Raw genomic sequence first — 22275 nt, 5'->3', positions numbered from 1 at the left:
GAGATGGAAATAAATTGAGATAAGATTTTTTTTTTAATGCAGTTTTGCTGCCCTACCAGTATTTTACCCCTTCAGAAGCATTAATATCGAAATTAGAAGATAAAATTAACATAGCCTACCGTGATACAATACCGTTACCGTCTATGCCTCAAATCATACCATGATATACATTTCAGTCCATACCGTGCAGCCCTTATTTGAAGGAACTATCTTATGTTAAATTCGAAGTAAGTCAAGCTTTTTGGAGCAAAAACAGCTACTCGTCTGCTTGATTCAACTAACGTTAGCTACCACTTTTTTGATGTGATATAATTTACAATAATAGGATCGAGTACTGCACGAACGTAGACCTTGCATAAAGTTAGTAAATTCTAACAACATAGGGCTATTTAGATAAATAATCTGGCAAGGGTGTTGTCTTAGGCTAATACACCAACAGCAAAATTCTGTATAATGAAGGGCTACATTTTGCATCCAAGTCTGTCATTTGTTGCGTTCTTTAAGAAAGTAGTCTAATCCGGATCGCTTTTAACTCACTTTATTTGCTAAAGTATTTCGGTATGGTAACTATGAAGCAAAAGGAGGGGAATTGTATGGACACGCGTGTGAGCGACAAACAGCAGGCCTCTGTATCTAACTCCCTAGTATGGACTGCCGGATGCTTCTGATTTCGTTGGCTCCAGGCCCTGCTTTAATATCGAGTAGGCGTGGCCTATGTGTCGTATTGGCTCCGCCCTCCTCACCTGTCTAAAGGTGCTGCCATTTGTGGCTTGAATAGTTATTGCAGCTTATATGTCGGGTCCTGCCCCCCTTGTGGCTATGTATAGTAATTACAGCTTATGTGTTCGATCCTACTTCCTAGTGGCTATGTATGGTAATTACGGTTTATGTGTTCTATCCTACTTCCTAGTGGCTATGTATGGTAGCCCATGTGCTTTAAATACGTACCACATTTGAAATCTTTCCTTTGTATTGTGTGCTACAACCTCCGTAATGACTATTCACGCTAAATCCCGCCCAGGGTAGCTCAGAATTCGAGTAGCCGTATATCTCGAAACACCCCCCCCCCCCCCCCCCCGACACTGTCACCTTTTTTAATCGGAGGAGTTTGCAGGTCTGAATTATACAATAATGTAAACTTTATTAGTATAGCAAAGTGGTCTTGATCTCCCCCAGAACCTGAGCACGAACTCAAGGATACACCTGGAGGACCCCTCAGGGTATGGTGGGAGAATGGTGAGACATCGAGATCTCTACTAGGGATGGATAATGAATGGATAAGAGATGGATCAGAGATTGGATAAGAGATGGATCAGGGATGGATAAGAGATGGATAAAAGAAGAGATGGTTAATAGATTTCTGCTGGGCCGACATTCTATTGTTTGTGTTCAGAGCAGATTATGGAATTATAAGGTAGGCAATCAAAGGTTTACAAATAAACTCAAAATAACTAGCTAAGTGTTCGGGTTATATAAAACATGCATAATTACTAAATATTCGAAGGTTTATCAACAGTAGAAACAATATGGCAACAATATGGAGATTAAGCTTACTAAACTGTTTAGTTAAGTGTGTGAAACATTTGGTTTGGTTGGATTAAAGGGGTCAGAATACGGTTAGGGCCAGAATAATCAGGCTAAAGGCTAGAATAATCTAGCCCTTTAGCCCTCTGGGTTAGGGCTAGAATAATCAGGGTAAGTGCTAGAATAATCAGGGTAAGGGCTAGAATAATCAGGGTAAGGGCTAGAATAATCAGGGTTAGGGCTAGAATAATCAGGGTTAATCACGCAAGCCCGGGGCCCCCGTCTGGAGCCAGGCCCAGACGGAGGGCTCGTCGGCGAGCCACGGATCCACGGCCGGGCACAGAAAACCCGAAAAAGCAACATGGCACCCCCCCCCCTCCTGTGGGCCCACCATCCGCTGGGGTCGGGTGCGCTGCCACATGTTTGGCAGTGACGTCAGGGGTCATGACGGACCGAACCCGAGCGGCAGAAGCTGGCTCTGGGGATGTGGAACGTCACCTCACTGTGGGGAAAGGAACCGAGCTTGTGAGGGAGGTGGAGCGCTACCAATTAGATCTGGTGGGGCTAACCTCTATGCACAGTCTCAGCTCTGGTACCATACTCCTTGATAGAGGTTGGACTCTGTTCTTCTCCGGAGTTGCGAGGCTCCAGGCAATTGTGGGAAAACTCATAAATCCCCGGCTGAGCACCATGGTGTTGGAGTTTACCCCGGTGGACAAGAATGTCACCTCCCTACACCTTAGGGTGGTGGGGGGGAAAACTCTGACTGTTGTTTGTGCGTATACACTGAATGGCAGTTAAGAGTACTTAGCCTTCTTGGAGACCCTGGTGGTGAGTTGGATCAGGGAATACGGGAAGACTCTGGACAGACCTAGTAAGGCCAAATGGGTAGTGTGGGTGAATGAGTGTGGGTCTTGAAAAGCCCCCCATCCTTGACAACGGTGGTCAGGGAAGCAGTCCGACTGAAGAATGAGGCCTTCTGGGATATGTTATCTGGGAGGGCTCCTGAGGCAGTTGCAGTGTACCGACAGGCTCGAAGGGCTGCAGCCACTGCCTCGTCGGAGGCTAAGCAGCGGGTTTGGGAGAAGTTCGGAGAGGCCATGGAGAAGGACTTTCGGTCGGCACCAAAGTGTTTCTGGGAGACCATCCGCCACCTCAGGATGGGGAAACGGGGAACCATCCAAGCTGTGTACAGTAAGGATGGAACTCTGTTGACCTCAACTGAGGAGGTAGGCAAACGTCAATTTTGCTGGTCGAAGTCATAGAGGTAGTCAAACAACTCTGCAGTGGCGAAGCCCTAGGGATTGATGAGATCCGGCCAGAAATTCTGAAAGCTCTGGGTGTTGAGGGGCATTCTAAGTTGACCCGCCTATTCAACATTGCGTGGGAATCTGGTATCGAGTGGCAACCTGGCTGGTGGTTCCCCTGCTCATAAAGGGGACCAGAGAGTGTGTGCTAATTACCGGGGTATCACACTACTTAGCCTCCCTGGTAAAGTCTACTCGAAGGTGATGGAGAGGAGGGTTCGGCCGATCGTTGCACACTAGATTGAAGAGGAACAATGCGGTTTCCGCCCAGGGCGTGGAACTACGGACCAGCTATTGACTCTTGCAAGGATCCTGGAGGGGATGCCCATCCGGTCTACATGTGTTTTGTGGATCTGGAGAAGGTTTATGACCAGGTCCCCCGGGAGAAACTGTGCGAGGTGCTGTGGGAGTATGGGGTGGTCATTCCTCAGGGCCATCCAATCTCTGTACTCCCAAAGCGAGAGCTGTGTCCATGTTCTTGGCAGCAAGTCAGCTTCGTTCCCAGTGGGTGTTGGTCTCCTCCAGGGCTGGCTTTGTCACCAATCCTGTTTGTGATATTCATGGACAGGATGTCAGGTAGTCGTGGTGGGGAGGGGTTACAGTTTGGTGGTCCGAGGAGCTCATCACTGCTTTTTGCAGATGATGATGTCCTGATGGCATCATTGGCCTGTGACTGGATCGGCTAGCAACCATCAGTGCTTCATGCCTTAATTCACAAATAGACGAACGAGGGGCCATGTTCACACAGTCGGTCGGTCGAGTGCATCTTCCTCCTCATCTTCATCCTCTCCCACCATCACCATCCAAAATAACTACTTTCTCCCAGGCTCTTTTGGAAAGACAAATACTGTCAGCACGTCACACTAAGATAAGTGGAGAACTTTCCGGATGACGTGAGTGGGACCAACCAGGCAGCCATACACTGAAAAAAGACTTAATATACCACATTGAGACATGAAACTGTGCTGTGGGTGCTGTTCAGAGTGTCCTTCACTGCTCGGCGAGACAAGACAGGTACATATGGGAGTACGGGATCACATGATCTCTGTTGTGTTCAAGTGTGTGTGTTAAATTAGCTATGCTTGTCTGTGTAATCTCTCTCTCTCTCGCTCTCTCTCTCTCTCTGTGGTTCCGGCATGCTGGCTGTATTGTGCTCTGGACTCCAGAACCACTGCAGTCTGTGTGGCGCTTCCTGCTCATCGGCTCGCAGGACACACCCAGAAAAAAACACTAAATGGCTTTGGCAAAACATTTGGAGGGAATGTTGTTAATGTTTAACTGTGTTGTTGGCATCCTGTTCTAGAGGGAAAATTATTGTTTTGACCTTTGAAACCAACACAATGAGTCTATACGCAGGCCTATCGGTATCAATGTTAAAGCTGTATATGACCTCAATATAAAAATGCTTTTATCCCACTCAGACCTCATTAGAGGATTAAACAGGAAGCGTTGGTTTCACTTGACGGGTACAAGGTGGAGCCGTTCCTCTGGACCGAGACAATGGCAGTGGGTCGCAGCTTTGTTGGAAGTCTCCAGGGCACCACGGGATGCCATGGTGTACATGGTGGCACACAAAGGTGTTTACTCGAAAGTGAGGGGTTGGAAAGATGGCGGCATCAGGGACATGGGGTTTAAGAACAGAAGGAAGAGGGATGGAGAGAGAATAAAAAGACTGTGGACAGTAAACAGTAAGATGTCCTCCTCATGGGTGGATAGGCCTCAGTCCTATGGTCCATATGAGAGAAGGTCTCAGTCCAGTCCTGAGGTCGATATGAGAGAAGGCATCATTTCTCCAGTCCTGAGGTCGACATGAGAGAAGGCCTCAGTCCTCCAGTCTGTAACTGATATGAGAGAAGGCATCAGTCCTGAAGTCAACATGAGAGAAGGCCTCAGTCCTCCAGTCTGTGATTGATATGGGAAAAGGCCTCAGTCCTATGGTCGATATGAGAGAAGGCCTCAGTCCTCCAGTCCTGAGGTCCATATGAGAGAAGGCCTCAATCCTCCAGTGGTAGGATCGATACGAGAGAAGGCCTTAGTCCTCCAGTCTGTGATCAACATTAGAGAAGGCCTCAGTCCTCCAGTCCTGTGGTCGATACGAGAGAAGGCCTCAGTCCTCCAGTGGTAGGATCGATATGAGAGAAGGTATTATTATTATTGGTCCTCCATCAAGGCCTACAATGATTGTGCTTAATTAAAAATATGTTTTCATATAATAGCCTATACTTATTTTGCTAGCCTATATTATATTGTAGCCTATATACTTTATTTATTTTAGTACTATGAGTGACTATATATACACAAATAGTCTACTTCATACGTTATTCCCCTTGATAACTATTAGGCTATTGATACATATTCTCCTCGCACTCCTGAGGTTGAACTAGTCTAATCTATTTGCTTTGCTCTGGTGTTAAATGGCCGCCTCGGTGGTGGAGCGAGCAGCCGCCTATCCATCACCTCCCTCTTTCCCTCTGCCTCTCTCTCTCCCCCCGTACCCCTGACCCCCGTCCCAACCGTCCCGTCCCCCCCGTCCTGCTCGAGCCGGCTGCTCGTGGGGCTCCAGGTGGACCGCCTGACCGGCGGACCGTGGCCTCGTTAAAGCGGTTTAGTAATGAGGCAACAAAATGGGTCCAGAATTATTGCAAATAAAACTACATGAAGCAGAAAATAAAAAAGGAATTAAACAGATGCCCATGTTTTCTGGATCATTGCCTTTGGCCTCCTTAAATCGCTGAATTTACGAAATTATGCGTCATTATGCGGTAACCCTAAAACCCTGAAATATTGTCATTGTCATCATCAGCTACTAATTTCAATAAAAAATAAAGATACTTATAACAACTAGTTATACGACGAAATGTAGGCTATTCATAATAACAATAATAATAAACTGGAGGTTTACAAGCGCAGCCTTACAAACAACAACTCAATCTGAGTCGCAATCATTTGTCATGCTTTATTTAAAATAATTATTTTAGAAATTCCGTATTTACATCTTTAATGATATTAATAACAGTGTAAGAAAAGTATTCACAGTTTTACCAAACATTAGCATGACAATAAATTCTAAAAACATGTTGTTTTGAAGATGGATCTCCTCTCCTCCTCCTGAAGCTTCTCTCCTCATCCTGAAGCTCCTCTCCTCCTCCTGAAGCTTCTCTCCTCATCTTGAAGCTTCTTTTCACCTCCTGAAGCCTCTCCTCATCCTGAAGCTTCTCTCCTTCTCCGGAAGCTCCTCTCCTCCCCTGAAGCTTCTGTCTTCATCTCTCCTCCTCCTTGAACTTCTCTCCTCCTGAAGCCTCTCCTCCTCCTGAAGCTTCTCCCCTCCTCCTGAAGCTTCTCTCCTCATCCGGACTACATCACATCCGGATGACGTCATTTACATTATATATACGTTGCCAGATATATTTTTTGCGGGAAAATGTGGACAGTTTATTGCGATGCATCACATAATTAATGAATCAGTGCCCTGGATATGCCGCGGTGTTTATTTAAGTTTTTTTTTTTATTTTATAAAATGAATGTGTAATCCAACAGTGTATAAGAAATAAAATAAATCAGACAATGATTTAGGAAGAAAACACGAGGATTTGAGATTTTAGGCTATATAAATAAAAACTACTGTAAACAAAAGTTGGAATGGTTGAATGATAATAATGATACAACTTGCACATCGCAGCATGTCCATCATGCAGCAGTAATGCCAAACGGTTGGTACAGAGTGGAGATATTTGGCAGAACAGCATTACAATGGCAATATGCACTTCTCAGGGATCAGGACATATCTCCATGTCTCCCTGGATGAAGCCCAGTGTTTCAGCTGTAAACATGGATCACAGTCACCCTGGGAAATGGTATCGGCAAAGACAAATATGTAACATATTAATCAGTCTTGAGGGGGTGATCGAAAACCAAACGGTATGCATTGCTGGTGCGCTGACGAAAAGTCTTAAATATTCAAATACAGGGTTTTTTACTGCACTCCTGCCTCGGTCCACATCAGAGCTGATACTTCACTTCTTATCCCTGCTGTCGATAAAGGGTCCTAGGTGCAACACTAAAGGTGGTCGTAAGCAGCAGTCGACGGCGCGGCCGGGCGGGATGCTGAGCTGTAGTAATAAGGTGTGCCTGTAGAGGGAAACAAAGGCGTCACAAATCAACCTTAATTTATATATGAACATATTCCTGTAAAAAGGAGCCATTGGTAGTCAATCGTTTACTCACTAAGACTATAGGAGGCCCGTCGTCTTTTTTAATTACCATAACTGTTTGAAGCTATAGCTAAATGTACAAAGACAGATGGAGGCGTGCAACCAGTCTGCCTACAAGCTGTAAAAATATAGTCTAGTTATGTTACTGATGGGTGCGTTATACGAATAAGTAGCCTGGTTAGTTATTAAAGTTTGCTCCAGGGGACAGAATAACACATAAGACATTAGAGTATTGCGGTAGATCCTGAAAACACCTCCCATTTATTAAAAGTTCATTTAGGACCACTGAAGCATTTAGTGTTGATACATCAACAATTTAATTTGTGTATAATTTTTTTTGATCTTAATCTTTATTTTATTTACTATTTAGAGTGTATTTGTTTATTGACCGTGAATGGCGACAGCAATCATCAGAGACCAAACCACCAATCCATTTTTCCTTGAACTGTTAGTGTAACTGTCGTCATGCCAGTGCAGGGACCAGTTGGCTCCTGCTACTGGTGTGGTCCTACTCACCCAGTATGCTGGAGTTAGTGAACCTCCAGGCTTCGCTGTAGGAGGCGTAGGGGGAGTGGCTGTAGGTCTGAGTAGTGTAGTCTGCCCCTGGAACCACAACAGAACCGCTTCTATCAGAACCCAGCACACAGGGCTAGAACAAATACCAGAACCACCTATATCAGAAACACACAGGGCCACACCAGAACCACTTCTATCAGAAACACACAGGGCTAGAACCCATACCAGAACCATTTCTATCAGAAAATCACAGGGCTAGAACCCACAACAGAGCCACTTCTATCAGAAACACACAGGGCTAGAACCCACAACAGAACCACCTGTATCAGAAGCCAGCTCACAGGAGAAGAAACCATACCAGAACCACTTCTATCAGAAACACACAGGGCTAGAACCCATACCAGAACAACTTATATCAGAACCCAGCACACAGGAGAAGAAACCATACCAGAACCACTTCTATCAGAAACCCAGGGGCTAGAACTCATACCAGAAACACTTCTATCAAAAACCCAGGGGCTAGCACCCATACCAGAACCACCTTTATCAGAAACACACAGAGCTAGAACCCGTACCATTACCACCTTTATCAGAAACACACAGGGCTAGAACCCCATTCCAGAACCACTTCTATCAGAAAAACACAGGGCTAGAACCCACCACAGAGCCACTTCTATCAGAAAAACACAGGGCTAGAAGCCATACACCCAACAATGACACAGGATGTTCTGTCTGTGGTGTGTTTATTCCTGTGTAGCCCAGGAACAGTCTTGGGGCATCATTCCAGACGATTAGTGAGCTCTGTAAACCATTCATTTATGTGTGCACTCCCTTACAGCCAGCACTAGCCATGCATACAGGCTATACTCCAACACACAGCACCGTGTCTACAGTATGCTAAGCTAACCACTGGCGGCCCCAGAGGCCCCTTCTGTTACCTAACCTTACTCTGCTCCCACTGTTTCCAGCTCTGCTCTTCCACTCTCTCCTGATTTTGTGATTTCTTTCTTTAGGTCTTCTTTACCTTCGTCCTTTTTTAGTATTTTTCTCTATTTTCATTCATTCATTCTTTCTTTCCAGAGTTCATTCGTTCTTTCGTTCCTGATCAGACCTCTTCTTCTCATTCTTCTTCTTTATATTTTTTTTAACAATCCACTATCTAATTGGTAATTATCTTGACTTGATGAACCCCCTTGCCCCCAGCCCCCCCCCCCCCCTTCCTGTGAGTAATTGTGTATGAGCGCTTCCTCGCACAGAGCCGACCAGGAGAAAAAAATCAAACCCCCTCATTTCGCGCTTCGAAGGGCAGGCTTCAAATAAAACAGACCCCATCACAAACACACACACACACACACACACACACACACACACACACACACACACACACACACACACACACACACACACACACACACACACACACACACACACACACACACACACAAACACACACACACACACACACACACACACGAACATGCACCATTACCTACCCACTGCACAAACACACCCCTATACACACATCAGACACACACACCTCTACACTAACACACGGCCACACACCACACACATGCACACACCTTATACTCACACACACATACACTCAGAGAAACATACCCCTATACTCTCACAAACACACACAAACACACACACACACACACACACACACAACAACTCCTATATTCACTCACACACACACACACACCCCTATACTCACACACACACACAAAATCACACACACACACACGCTCCCGATACTCACACCACACAAAGCCCTGTACACACACCACAGACACAAATACACCTCTACACTAACACTCACAAACACACACACTCACTACAAAACACTACTTTGAGAGAATTTGGTTGTAGTAAACAGTCCTCGCTCAGGTTGACACAAGACGGCAAGCTCCTACCGACCCCCCGGGCCGGCTGCCAGCCCCCACCCCCACCCCACTCATGAGCGCCCTGCTCCTCCATCCTTTACATGGGGCCCACCTCTCGGTTCCCATGACAACGTGCGGCCTGCATGGGGGGTGTGGGCAGTAGGGTGGAACCCCCAGCCTGTTCCGCGTACCCCCCCTGGGCTAGTACACACACATGCAAACCTCTGCCCATACACACACACACACACACACACACACACACACACACACACACACACACACACAATACCCTACGCACACAAACACAAACATACACAGAAACTCCTATACTCACACACACACACACTCACGCTGTATGATACACATGCACACTTCAATGGCTTCAGCAGACTACTCATTACCTCAGTAGGTCTGCCTGTTAATCTATAAACCTCCTTCCCAACCGCTCTCCTTACTCCTCCATTTTGATTTTCATCTGTCTATGTTCTCTGTACTCTGTCTTATGCTTTGAACAATCCCCACATTGTGTAGCTTTAAATTAAAGGCCAGGGTTATGCAAAAATATACTAGACATCATCATATATATGTACACACATATATGTGCATGTGTGCACGCATATATGAGGCGTTGTGCGTCCTACCTGATACCATGCCACTGATTGCAGACGAAGTGTAGCTCGTCTGGCCCGAGGACGGGATGTGAGGAGGATACCCCGGCAAAGTGGAGTTAGTCATGTCACGACCTGGAATAACCACACATACACATACACACACAACACACACACACACACACACACACACACACACACACACACACACACACACACACACACAGGCGCATGCACACGCACTCACACACACACACACACACACACACACACACAGTCGCACACATGCTCACACACACACACATGCATACAAACACACATGTACAGACAAGCAAAAACACATTTAATGTGTGGTACAGAATGATGGGCAAAGATTTCCACCATAGTACAGAGATGTTCCAGGGTGTCAGGGAATGAGCGAGATGGGATGCCCTGGTTACCTGAGATGAGAGACTGGCTGCCGAATTGGCCATACATTGGTGCATGATTGGAGAATGAGTTGAAGGTATGTTGGTGGAAATGGTTAGAGCTGCTGCAGCTGACAGAGACCGGGCTCTGCAGCGCCTGCAGCTCCATGAAGGCTCGGTTGGAAGCTGCCATATTTGGGGAGGAGCTTGTGCTGGTCACTTCCGGGGACATTTCCTGTTTCAGACATAGCGCTATTGGCTGAAAGGCCTCTGAGGTCATACAGCCAGGAGACAAGGTGTGTGTGTGTGTGTGTGTGTGTGTGTGTGTGTGTGTGTGTGTGTGTGTGTGTGTGTGTGGGGGGGGAGGGGGGGGGGGGGGGGGAAATGAAAATAAATTATTAAAAATAAATGTATTTATTAAAAGTAAATGAAAATGGAGGGATCACAAATTTAAATAAATAAAACAATGATTGGAAAGATATAGGAACAGCAAGCTAGAACTTGACTGCTTTGCATCTGTTTGGATAAATATTAAGTGAAATAATGTGCACAAATAACTAACACACACACACACACACACACACCGACACACAGTCACAAATACACATATACGCACACAAACACTCCCCTCTAATCATTCATCCCCAATACTCCACAAGAGCCTTACCAGCGACCATGGCATAGCCCTGGTGTGTGGTCAGGTTTCGGCCGATGGTTGCGCTGGATGTAGAGAGGCCCGTCTTGGCCTCCTCCAGGCTGCCGTTGAGCAGCGCCAGCGGGTACAACGTCTGGACGGGTAAATGCATAATTTAAACACTTGTTCTTACGTGGAGGAACCATCATCAGGTGTTTGTGCGGCATGGTTCCACACAATGGAAGGACATTAGATGATGTTGATGGTAGTACCTCTCTGTAACCATACTATAACTACATGAACACCTCATTTAGCCCATTCATCACATCTTAACCAAGTTAAAGTGTACTTTAACTAAACGCAATAACTCATTCTGAATATATGCATATAAATCTGTCCTTGTTGTCTTCATTCACACTTCCACTCTGCAGTCTTTCTAGCACAGTTAGTTAATTTCCTTTTATTAGCAACACTAGCCAATCAAAACGATAGCTAACCTGCTCCGCTTTGCCGCTGGCCGTGGACACAAAGGAGTCTGGGTGGTAGCTATGGCGATCAAAACCGCAGTCAATGTGCTGCTGAGCGGAGGAAAAGTGGTCCCCCCTCATCTGCTTCCTGGGGACCCCTCCACTGCCCTGAGAATCCACGCTGTGACGACAACTCTCCTGGTCGCCTGGGAGACGGGATGGGGATGGATAGTAGGGATGAGAGAGGGATGGGGTGCAGGGATAAGAGGGGGATGGATAGTGGGGATGAGAGGGGGATAGGTTGCAGGGATGAGAGAGGGATAGGGTGCAGGGATAAGAGGGGGATGGATAGTGGGATAAAGAGAGAGAGATACGGTGCATGGATAAGAGGGGGATGGAAAGTGGGGATGAGAGAGGGATAGGGTGCAGGGATAAGAGGGGGATAGAGAGGGATAGGGTGCAGGAATAAGAAGGTGGGAGAAGGGGAGAGCTAAGTTAGAAAATGCTTTGTTTTTTCTTCATTAGTTCGTATTATTATATTCAGGGTACAAAAGGACCATAGTTTGATAGGAATTATGTGCACTTTTGAGATATGGTGAGTGCAGACAGGATCATATAGCCTTCCATACTAAACCAAACAGTAAATCACAGTGTCAGGTCGAGGGAACCATGACTTCAGCCTATTGCTCTTGGAAGACTTGAATGGCTCATCTTTGGGGCAGGTTGTGGGGATGCAACAGTAATGGTGTTTTAAGGGCTGATTCGTCTGTATCTTACTGTCATCATGGCTTCTCTTCCCTTCACCGCTTGGTGGGGGGATTCCAAGCAGGCCACTGATGGAGTATGTAGAGCCCAGAGAATCTGACTGGGGCGACTCTGGTGGGGTGACAGCCGAACTGGGAACTAATGAAGAATGAGGCAGGCATCCAAACGTTATTAATAGTATTATTTGTATTTGTAGTAGTAGTAGTAGTAGTAAAAGATAGAACAAACTATATTATTCTCATTGCATGGGTTCTACTCAACATAATGAGTTCTCTGCATTTGAGCTCTCACTAGGATCAACGCTAGGATTAGATGGTTTATCTCAGGGCCAGGGGACCAACTCCGTCTAGTGCTGGGGCCTTGGTCAGGTGCATAAGCAGGATGTTAACTTAACATGTTATAGTGTGGGAGGAATCCAGAGAACCAGGGAAACCAACACCTGCTTATGGGGAGAACAAACACACTCCAATCTAGTAGTAGTAGTATAGTAGTAGTACTATTAGTAGTAGTAGTAGTAGTATATTAGTAGAATAATAGAGGTTGTAGTAGTATTAGTAGTAGCAACAGTACTAGGTGGTAGGATTGTAGTAGTAGTAGTAGTAGTAGTAGTAGTAGTAGTATATTAGTAGAATAAAATAGTTAGTAGTAGTGTTAGTAGTAGCAGCAGCAGTAGTATCAGTATCAGTAGTAGCAGTAGTCGTAGCAGTAGTAGTAGTAATAGCAGCAGTAGTAGTAGCAGTAGTATCAGTAGAAGTAGTAGTAGTAGTAATAGTAGTAGTAGAAGTATTAGTAGTAGCTGTAGTATCAGTATCAGTATCAGTAGTAGCAGTAGTAGTAGTAGCAGTATAGTTGTTGTATTAGTAGGAGTATAAGCAGTTGTAGTCGTAGTAGTGGTATAGTAGTAGAAGTAGCAGTAAAAATAATAGTATCAATAGTAGCAGTAGTAGCAGTATCAGTAGTAGCAGTAGTAGTAGCAGTAGTTTAATAGTAGTACTACACCGATATAACTACATTTATTTGGAGCATTAAGCTGGTCTTAAAGTTACGTTATTAATATAATGAAATTATATTACTAAGCAGTGTGTGTGTGAGTGAGAATGCATAAAGTACTTGAGACTTACTTAGTGTGCGTCCGGGACTCAGGCATTTCCCATCCAACGGTAGATTGAAGGGCTGCTGGACTTTTGTTCGGATTATTCTAGAACCAACAGACAGACCATGGTTGTTTTCAAAGTATACTTGAGGAAGGTCAAGTATTGGATCATGTGACAAAGACTGGTTCCCGTGTCTGGGAGGAGGGGGGTCTGAGCCTGGTTAGATACAGGAGGTCTGTCCTCTTCCTAAGGCTATATATATATATATATATACATATATATATATATATATATATATATATATATACATATATATATATATATATATATACACATAGCGCTTTAGCGCTGTATGCCGCTGAAACATTGTTAGTCACTTTGTATACGGCTCCTATAGAGTCTACCATATAGGTATAACATGCAAATAGACACTAATGGGTACATCTTTCTGTCTATCCATACAACAATCAATTACTTTTAGGACTGCTGAATACACACAACAATGTGTGTATACATCCATCTTTCTGTCAAACTCACAGAAACAGAAATGCACCATGACAAAACACAATGTGGTTGTCTCAATCACACTTTACTTCTGAAAGATAAAAAGGTTAAAATGCCAACTTAAAGGTTTTCTAGTTTACTGGTGCATGATTGGTCTAAACAAATCTGAAGCGAAAGAAAATAATTGCCCCGTCTGGCATCAGACATTAGATTATAATCTGATTTGTGAGACAACACTTACGGTTAATAAGTGGCTTTGGCCTGTGTGTAACTTAACAGTTAAGGTGAAGACGTGTGGAGATGTGGTGGTGGGGGGGCCTCTTGAACCAGTTCCTCTCACCTGTTGATGGAGCTGACACTGGGCACCGTGTCCCCGTCGCAGACCCCCTCGGCCAGCAGCCGGTCGCGGATCTCCCAGGCGAACATGGTGGGATTCTGCCGCTTGTAGTCGGCGATCTTCTCCACCACCTTCGGCGTTGCCACCTTGGGCTTAGAGCCACCGATCACCCCTGGTTTGATACTACCTGTCTCATAGTACCTGTGGCGTGGGAGAGAGAGAAAAGAGAGAGAGAGAGAGAGAGAGAGGGAGGGGGGGAGCAGGGGGAAGGGAGAGAGGGAGGGGCAGAGGGAGAGGTTAAATTCTCATAACAACAAAAAAAAGAGCCAAATTAAGAGTAAGGAATTTGGGTTTCTATATCTTTTATCTTGTCCTTTATGTTGTCGTGCAGACAACAAACACAACAAACACATTCCTTCATAAACCAGTAAACCCGAAGTCCAAGAGTCCAGCAGGGCTTTCATTATTAACACCAACGACCGTAAAATGATGAATAAACACGTCCTCACCGGCCAAGGATCTTGCTGACACAGCCGTGGCTGACTCTGAGCTGGCGTGAGATGTCGCAGGGTCGGACCCCCTGGTGGGCCATGTCCACGATGCGCTGCCGGATCACCTCCGGGAGCGGCCGGCCGTTCACAAACATCCCGCCTAGTTGGTTAAGACCCCCATGACCTTGGGGGAGGGGAGGAGGAACTCACATCACTATGGGGGACCCACCTGGGGAGGGGGAGGATCCTCGCTAGCTTGTTAGCTCGTTGGACGCCGGCTACAGGTGTGTTTGTGCAGGCACACACCTGTGCGCATGCACGCTCACTCAGACATGTGTGAGTTAACCTTGTGGACGTATTCATGGAGAAGGGTGAGGGTGAGGGTGAGTGTGAGGGTGAGGGTGAGGGTTTGGGTTTGGGTGAGGGTGAGGGTTAAAGTTCGCCCTAATCCTGGGAATGCTGACAGGAGAGAATAAGCAATATGGAGATACTTATGCCCAGGTAGCATCTTGCGTCAATAAGAAACTAAACTTTTAAAAAGAGAAATAGTCTATTATTGCTATGGTGAATACTAAAGACTAACCACCACCCTTTAAGATTAAAGTGTAAATACTTTAATATTGCCTTTTACTTCAGTCAATCTACTCTGACAGACCTACATTTATCATTGGGATGAGGTTCAAACGATATTCTGTGGATCCGTTAATCCAGTGGGTACAAAATTTGCAGCAGGTATTAGGTATGGTTACACCCTTTCACATCTACTATAAGATTAATTCCATAAAATATCTTGTTTATGTACGTGAATCGGATTTGGGTTACTGAACTCTGAATCTGACCACGAGAGTAAAAACAATTGGGCCTGAGAGAGGAGAAGGATTTTTGTTGTGTAGAGGTAACTCCGTTGGCACAGAGGCCCCCCCAGAGAGGACAAGTGACAACCTCACTGAGATGCATACAAATTGGAATGAAGTAAAAATCGTTAGAGTACAGCGGCACTCTAGGTAAGTAGTGGGGAAAAAATCCACCTGGCTAAGGCACTCAGAGATAGAATTTAGTGATGGTTATATTATGGTACCACAATACAATAACACATACAACTGCAGATTCATTCAATTATAATTTGGTCTTTTAGGTTTGATATCAAACACAAAACAATACTATTAAAATAATACTTTTTTGTAAACTTATTGTATACGTATTATCGAGGAAAGTATGCATAGGCTATATGTTATCACCTTCACTCGTATTTTGATAGTGCAATCTTGCAATCTTTGATTATGTAGGCTATATATCTACAGATATCACGGCATATTATGAGTTAGTAAAAACAGAACTCTTTTGTCCGGCCACATTCAAACATGCAACACGGGGAGGGACATCAGCAGCCGCTTGGACCTGCACCAGTGACTCTGAAGAAAACTTGTGCTTTTAATTTAACCCACTGAGGCGCTCTCTCTCCTCTCTTGGCCCTTTCCCAGCTTTCATTTCCACATCAAACGAGGCTGGGGAGGGGAGTGCCATTAACGGTGCTAGCCGAGTGTGTAAAAAAATCTCCCCGCCAAGCTTCATCAACCTGCAGGATATTAAAACGGAGTAACCCGAAGAGGAGAAACACGCGCGCCCATTTATCCACCACCAAGGTGTTGGGAACACAACAAAATATAATACAAGAGAAAGAAAGAAAGAGAGAACATTGAAGTGAATAATTACCTAAATGTAGAATGTGAGTTGCTAAATAAAGCCTATCTGATTATTGTGTAAGTGAGGAAGTCATGCCTGCTAAGGGATTATATATCTTCAAATAAGAACAAGTTATTAATTACTGATAGTCTGATGGATTGTATTTGTTAATTAAACGGTGGGCAAATGTTTTTTGTTTGAATTAGCTAGAATTTAGCTTGTTCGCTAACATTTGGGGGGAGTAGGAAAACGTGATTTAAATAAGTTGTTTTAAATTTGATTTAACTAGATGTCAAATAGTTTTATTATATTTGAGTTAGGACTAAGCAGAGCCGCTGAACCTATTTTTTCCCTCCATATGAAGCGCCCAGCCTGAGGCCTGTAGGCCTGTAGGCCCGTAGGCCTGCATCATGCCGCACATTACTTCAGATATGCCACCCGCTGATGGATTTTTTATTTGTTTGGGGTTGTATGTTAAACTTTTAAGGACAGAGGGAGGGTCGTGTTCTGGTTTATTTACCTCTTCCCGGGTCGGAGGACATTTCCCAGAGGTTTTGTTCCGATGGTCCACGCGGTCCAAGTTAAAGTGTTTTACTCCGAGTTGTCAGCATGTGTGTGTCCCTGTGTGCACTGTGCACCCCTCGTTAAATGCTGCAAGAGTACAGTATCATTGCATTGTTAATATAACAGACCTTACTGAAATATATTGTTGGTGTTGTTTACTCCATTTGTATGTGAATTTCTTATTTTTGCCATGATCAGGCCGCCCTTGTTTTATGTGTTTCTGCTGCAAGCTCTGCAGACTCGTGTTGGTATCCGGCACATCTGCGATACACTCAAAGTCACAATGTCCTTTACTTTCACAATATAAAATAAGATGTATCATTTTCTATTTGTGGCTTTCGTCCTTTTGTTTTACTTTGGGGAACAGATGCAATTGTCCCCTGAAGGCCTCGAAGGTAAATTAAGACGTCAAAGAGAAAACCCGAGGATAATGTGAAATTTCTTTCCCATATCATTGGTTCTGTAATTCTTAACCACATAATCGTCCGTGATTATTTGAATTAACCTGTGTGAATTGTAGAAAGACAGCTACACGGTCCCTTAGCCTGCTAAGGCTAATAACAATAAGACTATAAAAATAGCCAACCTATTTCGCAAATAAATTCAATAAACCCGGATTTAAATTGCAAATAATACATGTGAGATAAATATTGAAATGCAATTTAAGTTACGCATGAATAAAGTAACTCACTGAGATAGACAGAACTCTTAAACTGTTTAATGACAACGTTTACGTAAAGTACATTGCATACCTGTGAGAAGTAATACATATTTCCATGTAAAATTCACCGTCAGTCCATAGTTATTAAAACCCTATACACTTGATTAAAAGAGTTAGAGAAAATGTACACTAATTAAATACTAAAATAACCTATTATTGTGAAACTTTTGTTACTTTGACCAATATAGGCTCTCAAATTGCCCTGTTAAATAGGCCTTAAAAAACACCACTAACAAATTAGGCAGTATTGAAGTAATACAATTTGAAAGAAAATGTTTTTTATAGCCTAAATAGTGACGTTAACAAGCTTATTGGATGAGGTTTTTCGTAAACAGCCGGCATTGTGAACTCACAGTATTATAATTCAAATCGTAGGACGATGTTGAAATCGCCGAATAAGAGCCGAGGTTCCCCATGTTTCCAAAAGAGATTTGCTTGAATGTAAAAAAATAATCTTGTGGGATGTTTATATTTTGAGTTGGGATGTAAAAAAAATAATGTTGTGGGATGTTTATATTTTGAGTTGGGATGCAAAACTTTTGAATGGGCGAACCTCATTCAACTATAGCTTCTGCGCTACAAATTACGTAGCCTACGACTATAATTAAAATAACTAAACCCTTTAATCTGTAACCAATTTTGAATAGTTTTGCTTGCACCAACACACACAAACACAATAAGACACACCAACTCAACTAATTTCTTTTGGATGAACCAAGGCCTACATTATAACAAAGATTCATGAACACAATTATTTTATTAAAATATTACCGTAGTACTTTCGGTTTTTCGAATCATTTGCTATTAAAATGTGAATACACGCTATGAACGGATCTGATGGACATTACGTCTACTTTTCATTAAAGTTTAAGTTATTTTAGAAATAGCCTATACCAACTCAACGGTCGGCTGAATGCAACGTGTGAACAGATGCTGGTGCTCTTGGAGCTCAGACCTCAGATGAACACCAACGCGTCGTCAGATATGGTTATGGTTATGGTCACATCATCAGCCTCTCATTACACACGAATAACATCTGCCAGCCGTTTGGCTGCAGCTCATCGGACAGCATCATTATTACATTATTACAAACGACAATCATGTAAATCAAATAGCCTACCTTTTTATTAAATGAAAAAATGCCGTGAAAAAGGACTTCTTAAATCCCAATGAAGTGATCGGTAGTGTGAGCTCCGTCTGTCCTGGTCTGAGAGACAACACGGTGCAGGAGAATATATCCGCTGCTAATAAGAGCACGAGCATGCTTTTATCATTGCAATGCTCCGTCTGGCGCGAAGAGGAGCCCCTCCGGGCAGCCATTGGCTGAGGACTTGGAGGCGTACGCGACGAGGGCGTGTCCGCCCTGAAAAGAAGGCGTTGCCCATCACTGCAGAAACCACATGGATGAGCGATCTCTTGTTTTGGTGCCCACAGACTGGGCGAAGCGCAACGTTTACGGAAACACTTGTCAGGAAGATGGCTTGTTTTCATTCACCTCAAGCGACAGCTCCACTCTGATTAGATGGCGGAGGAGATCTTTGATTAGATGGTGGAGGAGACTAGCTCCGCTTCCGGTGACTAAATACGCGCCGTGGTCACGCGCATTCAGAGCGCGATGATTGGAGATCAGTCTAATATCAGGTTATCAGGATTATGCAGGTTAAAGGTTATAGGTTATAGGTTTTACCTTCATCTGGACCTTGAGCCGCGCTTAGCAAAAAAAAAGCTGAATTTTATTTAGAAAGTTGTCCTGTCCTGTCAAAGACTTTTGGACTGAATTTCTTCAGCCTAATATATTGAAAATAACCACGACTTTGAGTTTGAGTTTGACATTAAACCTACTTACGGTGTAGGCTTGAGTCTAGGACCCACCTTTGTAGAGGCATCCAAAAGGTTGAGGCCATTTTATGATAATACTTTTATTCCTGCAGGTCTTTGAAGCATTTTGTTGTAACTGTTTAACGTTTCTACATTGGTCCTAAATTAATAATTTATAGGATAGGCTGCTTATCATAATACCTCGGCCCTGAGAGTTACCTTTCTTTTTCTGAAGCTGAGTTGATTTGCATTTCCCGTAATGAATAAATCATAACTTTCACCATTTGTTAATATTTTTGGTTAATGATAAGGACCTATCTGTTTTAAGATGAAGGCGTGAATCTCCTCTAGTGCGTCGGCCTACACGAGCTTGTCACAGACAAACGGATGCCCCGAGGCCTCCACCGAAGCAGACTGGATTAAGATTTAGGATAACACATTAATAGGCCACTTGAATCAGTCTCTCGTTGCTATTTGGTTTTCGCAATTTTATTTACAACCCCTTCATCTAATCATTGGAGCATACAGCAGTAACAATTGAGAAATGGGCTTTAGGGGTTGAGGTTTCACTTCAATCACACCGTGAGATGCTGCAGATATGATGACTCTGTGTTCTTCAACGTCGAAAAACATCTCGATAGCACCATGATGAAGTGATCTCCTAATGCAGTCCCACTGAGTTCAGACGGTGTTAATATATGAGCCTCACATTCTCACGCTGTGTTAAAACAACACAACACCTCGGGGCCCTCACGACCCGGGGCCCCCAAGTCTTGCTGCACGCTACATTTCTGAAGCCTACTTCACGTTTTCGGTAGGCCAGTTTTAAAAACAGCAAACAAGAGAGCCAAACTCCAACCAACCAAACTCAAATATTCAGTATTTATCCTACTTATTTATCCTAAAAAAAAAAAAAAAGGAGCCACAGTCACCGCAAACAGTCTTTCAACTCATTCTACTCGTCCTCTTCCTCTGTTCTCCCGTCCCGGGGAACAATGAGCCGGTGTTGTGGATAAATAACCGTGAGGGAGGAGAAGAGATCAGGAGATGGAAAAACCGCCCCGGGAGGACGAGGAACAGGGAGAGGTTATCGAGAGTTTAACAAGGGATTTAAAAACTCCCAGATTGGTATCTATCAGCTAGTTTGATATGGAATAGTGCCTTGGTGAAATTGGTCATTGTTAAATTCGAGCTCCAAGACACACGTAAAAGGCCTCGAGTAGCTGATAAAGGTAAGGAGGTCTCTGCTGAGTTATCTTGTAGAGGTAGTGCACTGTTATGAGCCTGGATTTATGAATAGGGAGCCACACGTTATGCAGGTGGACATCTTTATTATGCCGAGAAAAACTTCTTCCTCATTTGGCTACATGTTTACAATGCAAGGATTTACATTTAACCTGCCTACCTACCTGTAATATCAACCCAGTCTCACGGAAATACGTGACACTGTCACGTCACGTCGATCTGGGACACGTAATTTCAATTTTTTCGTGCCAAAAGCACAAATTTCAAACTCATTCTAAAAAGAAGAGATGAAGCAGATACCTTTTTTTCCGTCGCGGTTTGCCTACAGAGTAGCGCACCTGCATTAAATATATCCGTGAATTGTCACAATTTCTCAGAATCAAAGGTGAAAGTAGAAACGGGTGGCCAAAAGCTGTCATATTGTTAGAAAAATGTGCTTTTTGGCACGAAAAATGTGAAATTACTGTCCCAGATCACGAATGAATAGATTAAATGACGTGACAGTGTCACGTATTTTCGTGAGACTGGGTTGTAATATAGGATATATTATGGACTTAGCCTACAGCCCTATTTTATAGAGCATTATATTGCCTGCAATGTCAAAACAAGTACCACAAATGTAAAGTAAGCCTATATATATATATATATATATATATATATATATATACATATATATATATATAGATAGTCAATAGGGTAGCTAATGATTAATTGTTAATTCCACATAGACATATCGGCTAACTCTGAAAATACATTTCTTCAGGAATATATGCAGAAATTGAAAATCAACTATAAACTGCACAGTTCTATAATTTAGCCTTTTTCCATTAAAAAAAAACAAAAACTTTTTAGTTCATATCAGTCTTAAATGATGGGTGGTGTGTGTGATGCTCTGTGGATATCTCATCTCCTCGTTTCTCTTGGCCACAGGTGTCACAGGGAAGAAAGTTCAAAGGTTAGACAGATAGCTTCCGACCGCAAAGATAAACTGATCACAGACTAACTTCATGATTCAATTGTTTTGGTAGCGGAAAGATTGTGTCTTACAGCTTTTACAGTGGGATATTTTAATAGCCATTCAATTCATGAATAGTATGAATGAGTATGAATTAGTATAATAAGATACTTAAACTTATTAGTATGAAAAGGAATATACAGGATGTTTTGGTACACATAATTTTTAGATATTTATTACCACTTGTGCAAAGCGATGCTTGCATCGCGCCCCACGAAGGAAAGTGTGCTCGCTGCGTGATTGGCTGAATGCTCGCCGCGCGCTCTCCCAGGGTGATGCATTGCCTCTCCCCTCGCACGACACGCACCCCCCCCCCCCTCTCTACACGCGCTCCGTAAGATAAATGGACCAGGGAAAAAGCCCACTTAATGACAACTTTTATAAATCTACGGCGAAGTAGTCTCTTTGTGGTCAGCGACTCGAGATGAGCCAGATAATTAGATCATAATAGCTGGAGAAACACCTCAATATTGATAAT

The 22275-nt window shown here is 43.7% G+C and overlaps 1 protein-coding gene across 1 annotated transcript; it reads right to left on the bottom strand.

Moving 5' to 3' along the window:
* Window positions 1–6888: 6888 nt before the first annotated feature.
* pax8 (paired box 8) lies at window positions 6889–14906 on the bottom strand (the record flags this gene model as incomplete). The annotated part of the gene is made up of 10 exons (XM_079735282.1): window positions 6889–6959; window positions 7559–7645; window positions 10086–10187; window positions 10493–10729; window positions 11127–11247; window positions 11591–11766; window positions 12338–12463; window positions 13447–13523; window positions 14264–14461; window positions 14770–14906. The coding sequence occupies 10 exons, from the start codon at window positions 14904–14906 to the stop codon at window positions 6889–6891; spliced, it is 1332 nt and encodes a 443-aa protein (XP_079591408.1).
* Between the last annotated feature and the right edge of the window lie 7369 nt (window positions 14907–22275).

This window comes from Pollachius pollachius (genome assembly GCF_949987615.1).
Source record: "Pollachius pollachius genome assembly, chromosome: 4".
In the NCBI taxonomy this organism is placed as follows: Eukaryota; Metazoa; Chordata; class Actinopteri; order Gadiformes; family Gadidae; genus Pollachius; species Pollachius pollachius.
The sequence above is the reverse complement of the archived record's forward strand: the minus strand, read 5'-3'. Positions and strand labels throughout refer to the sequence as shown.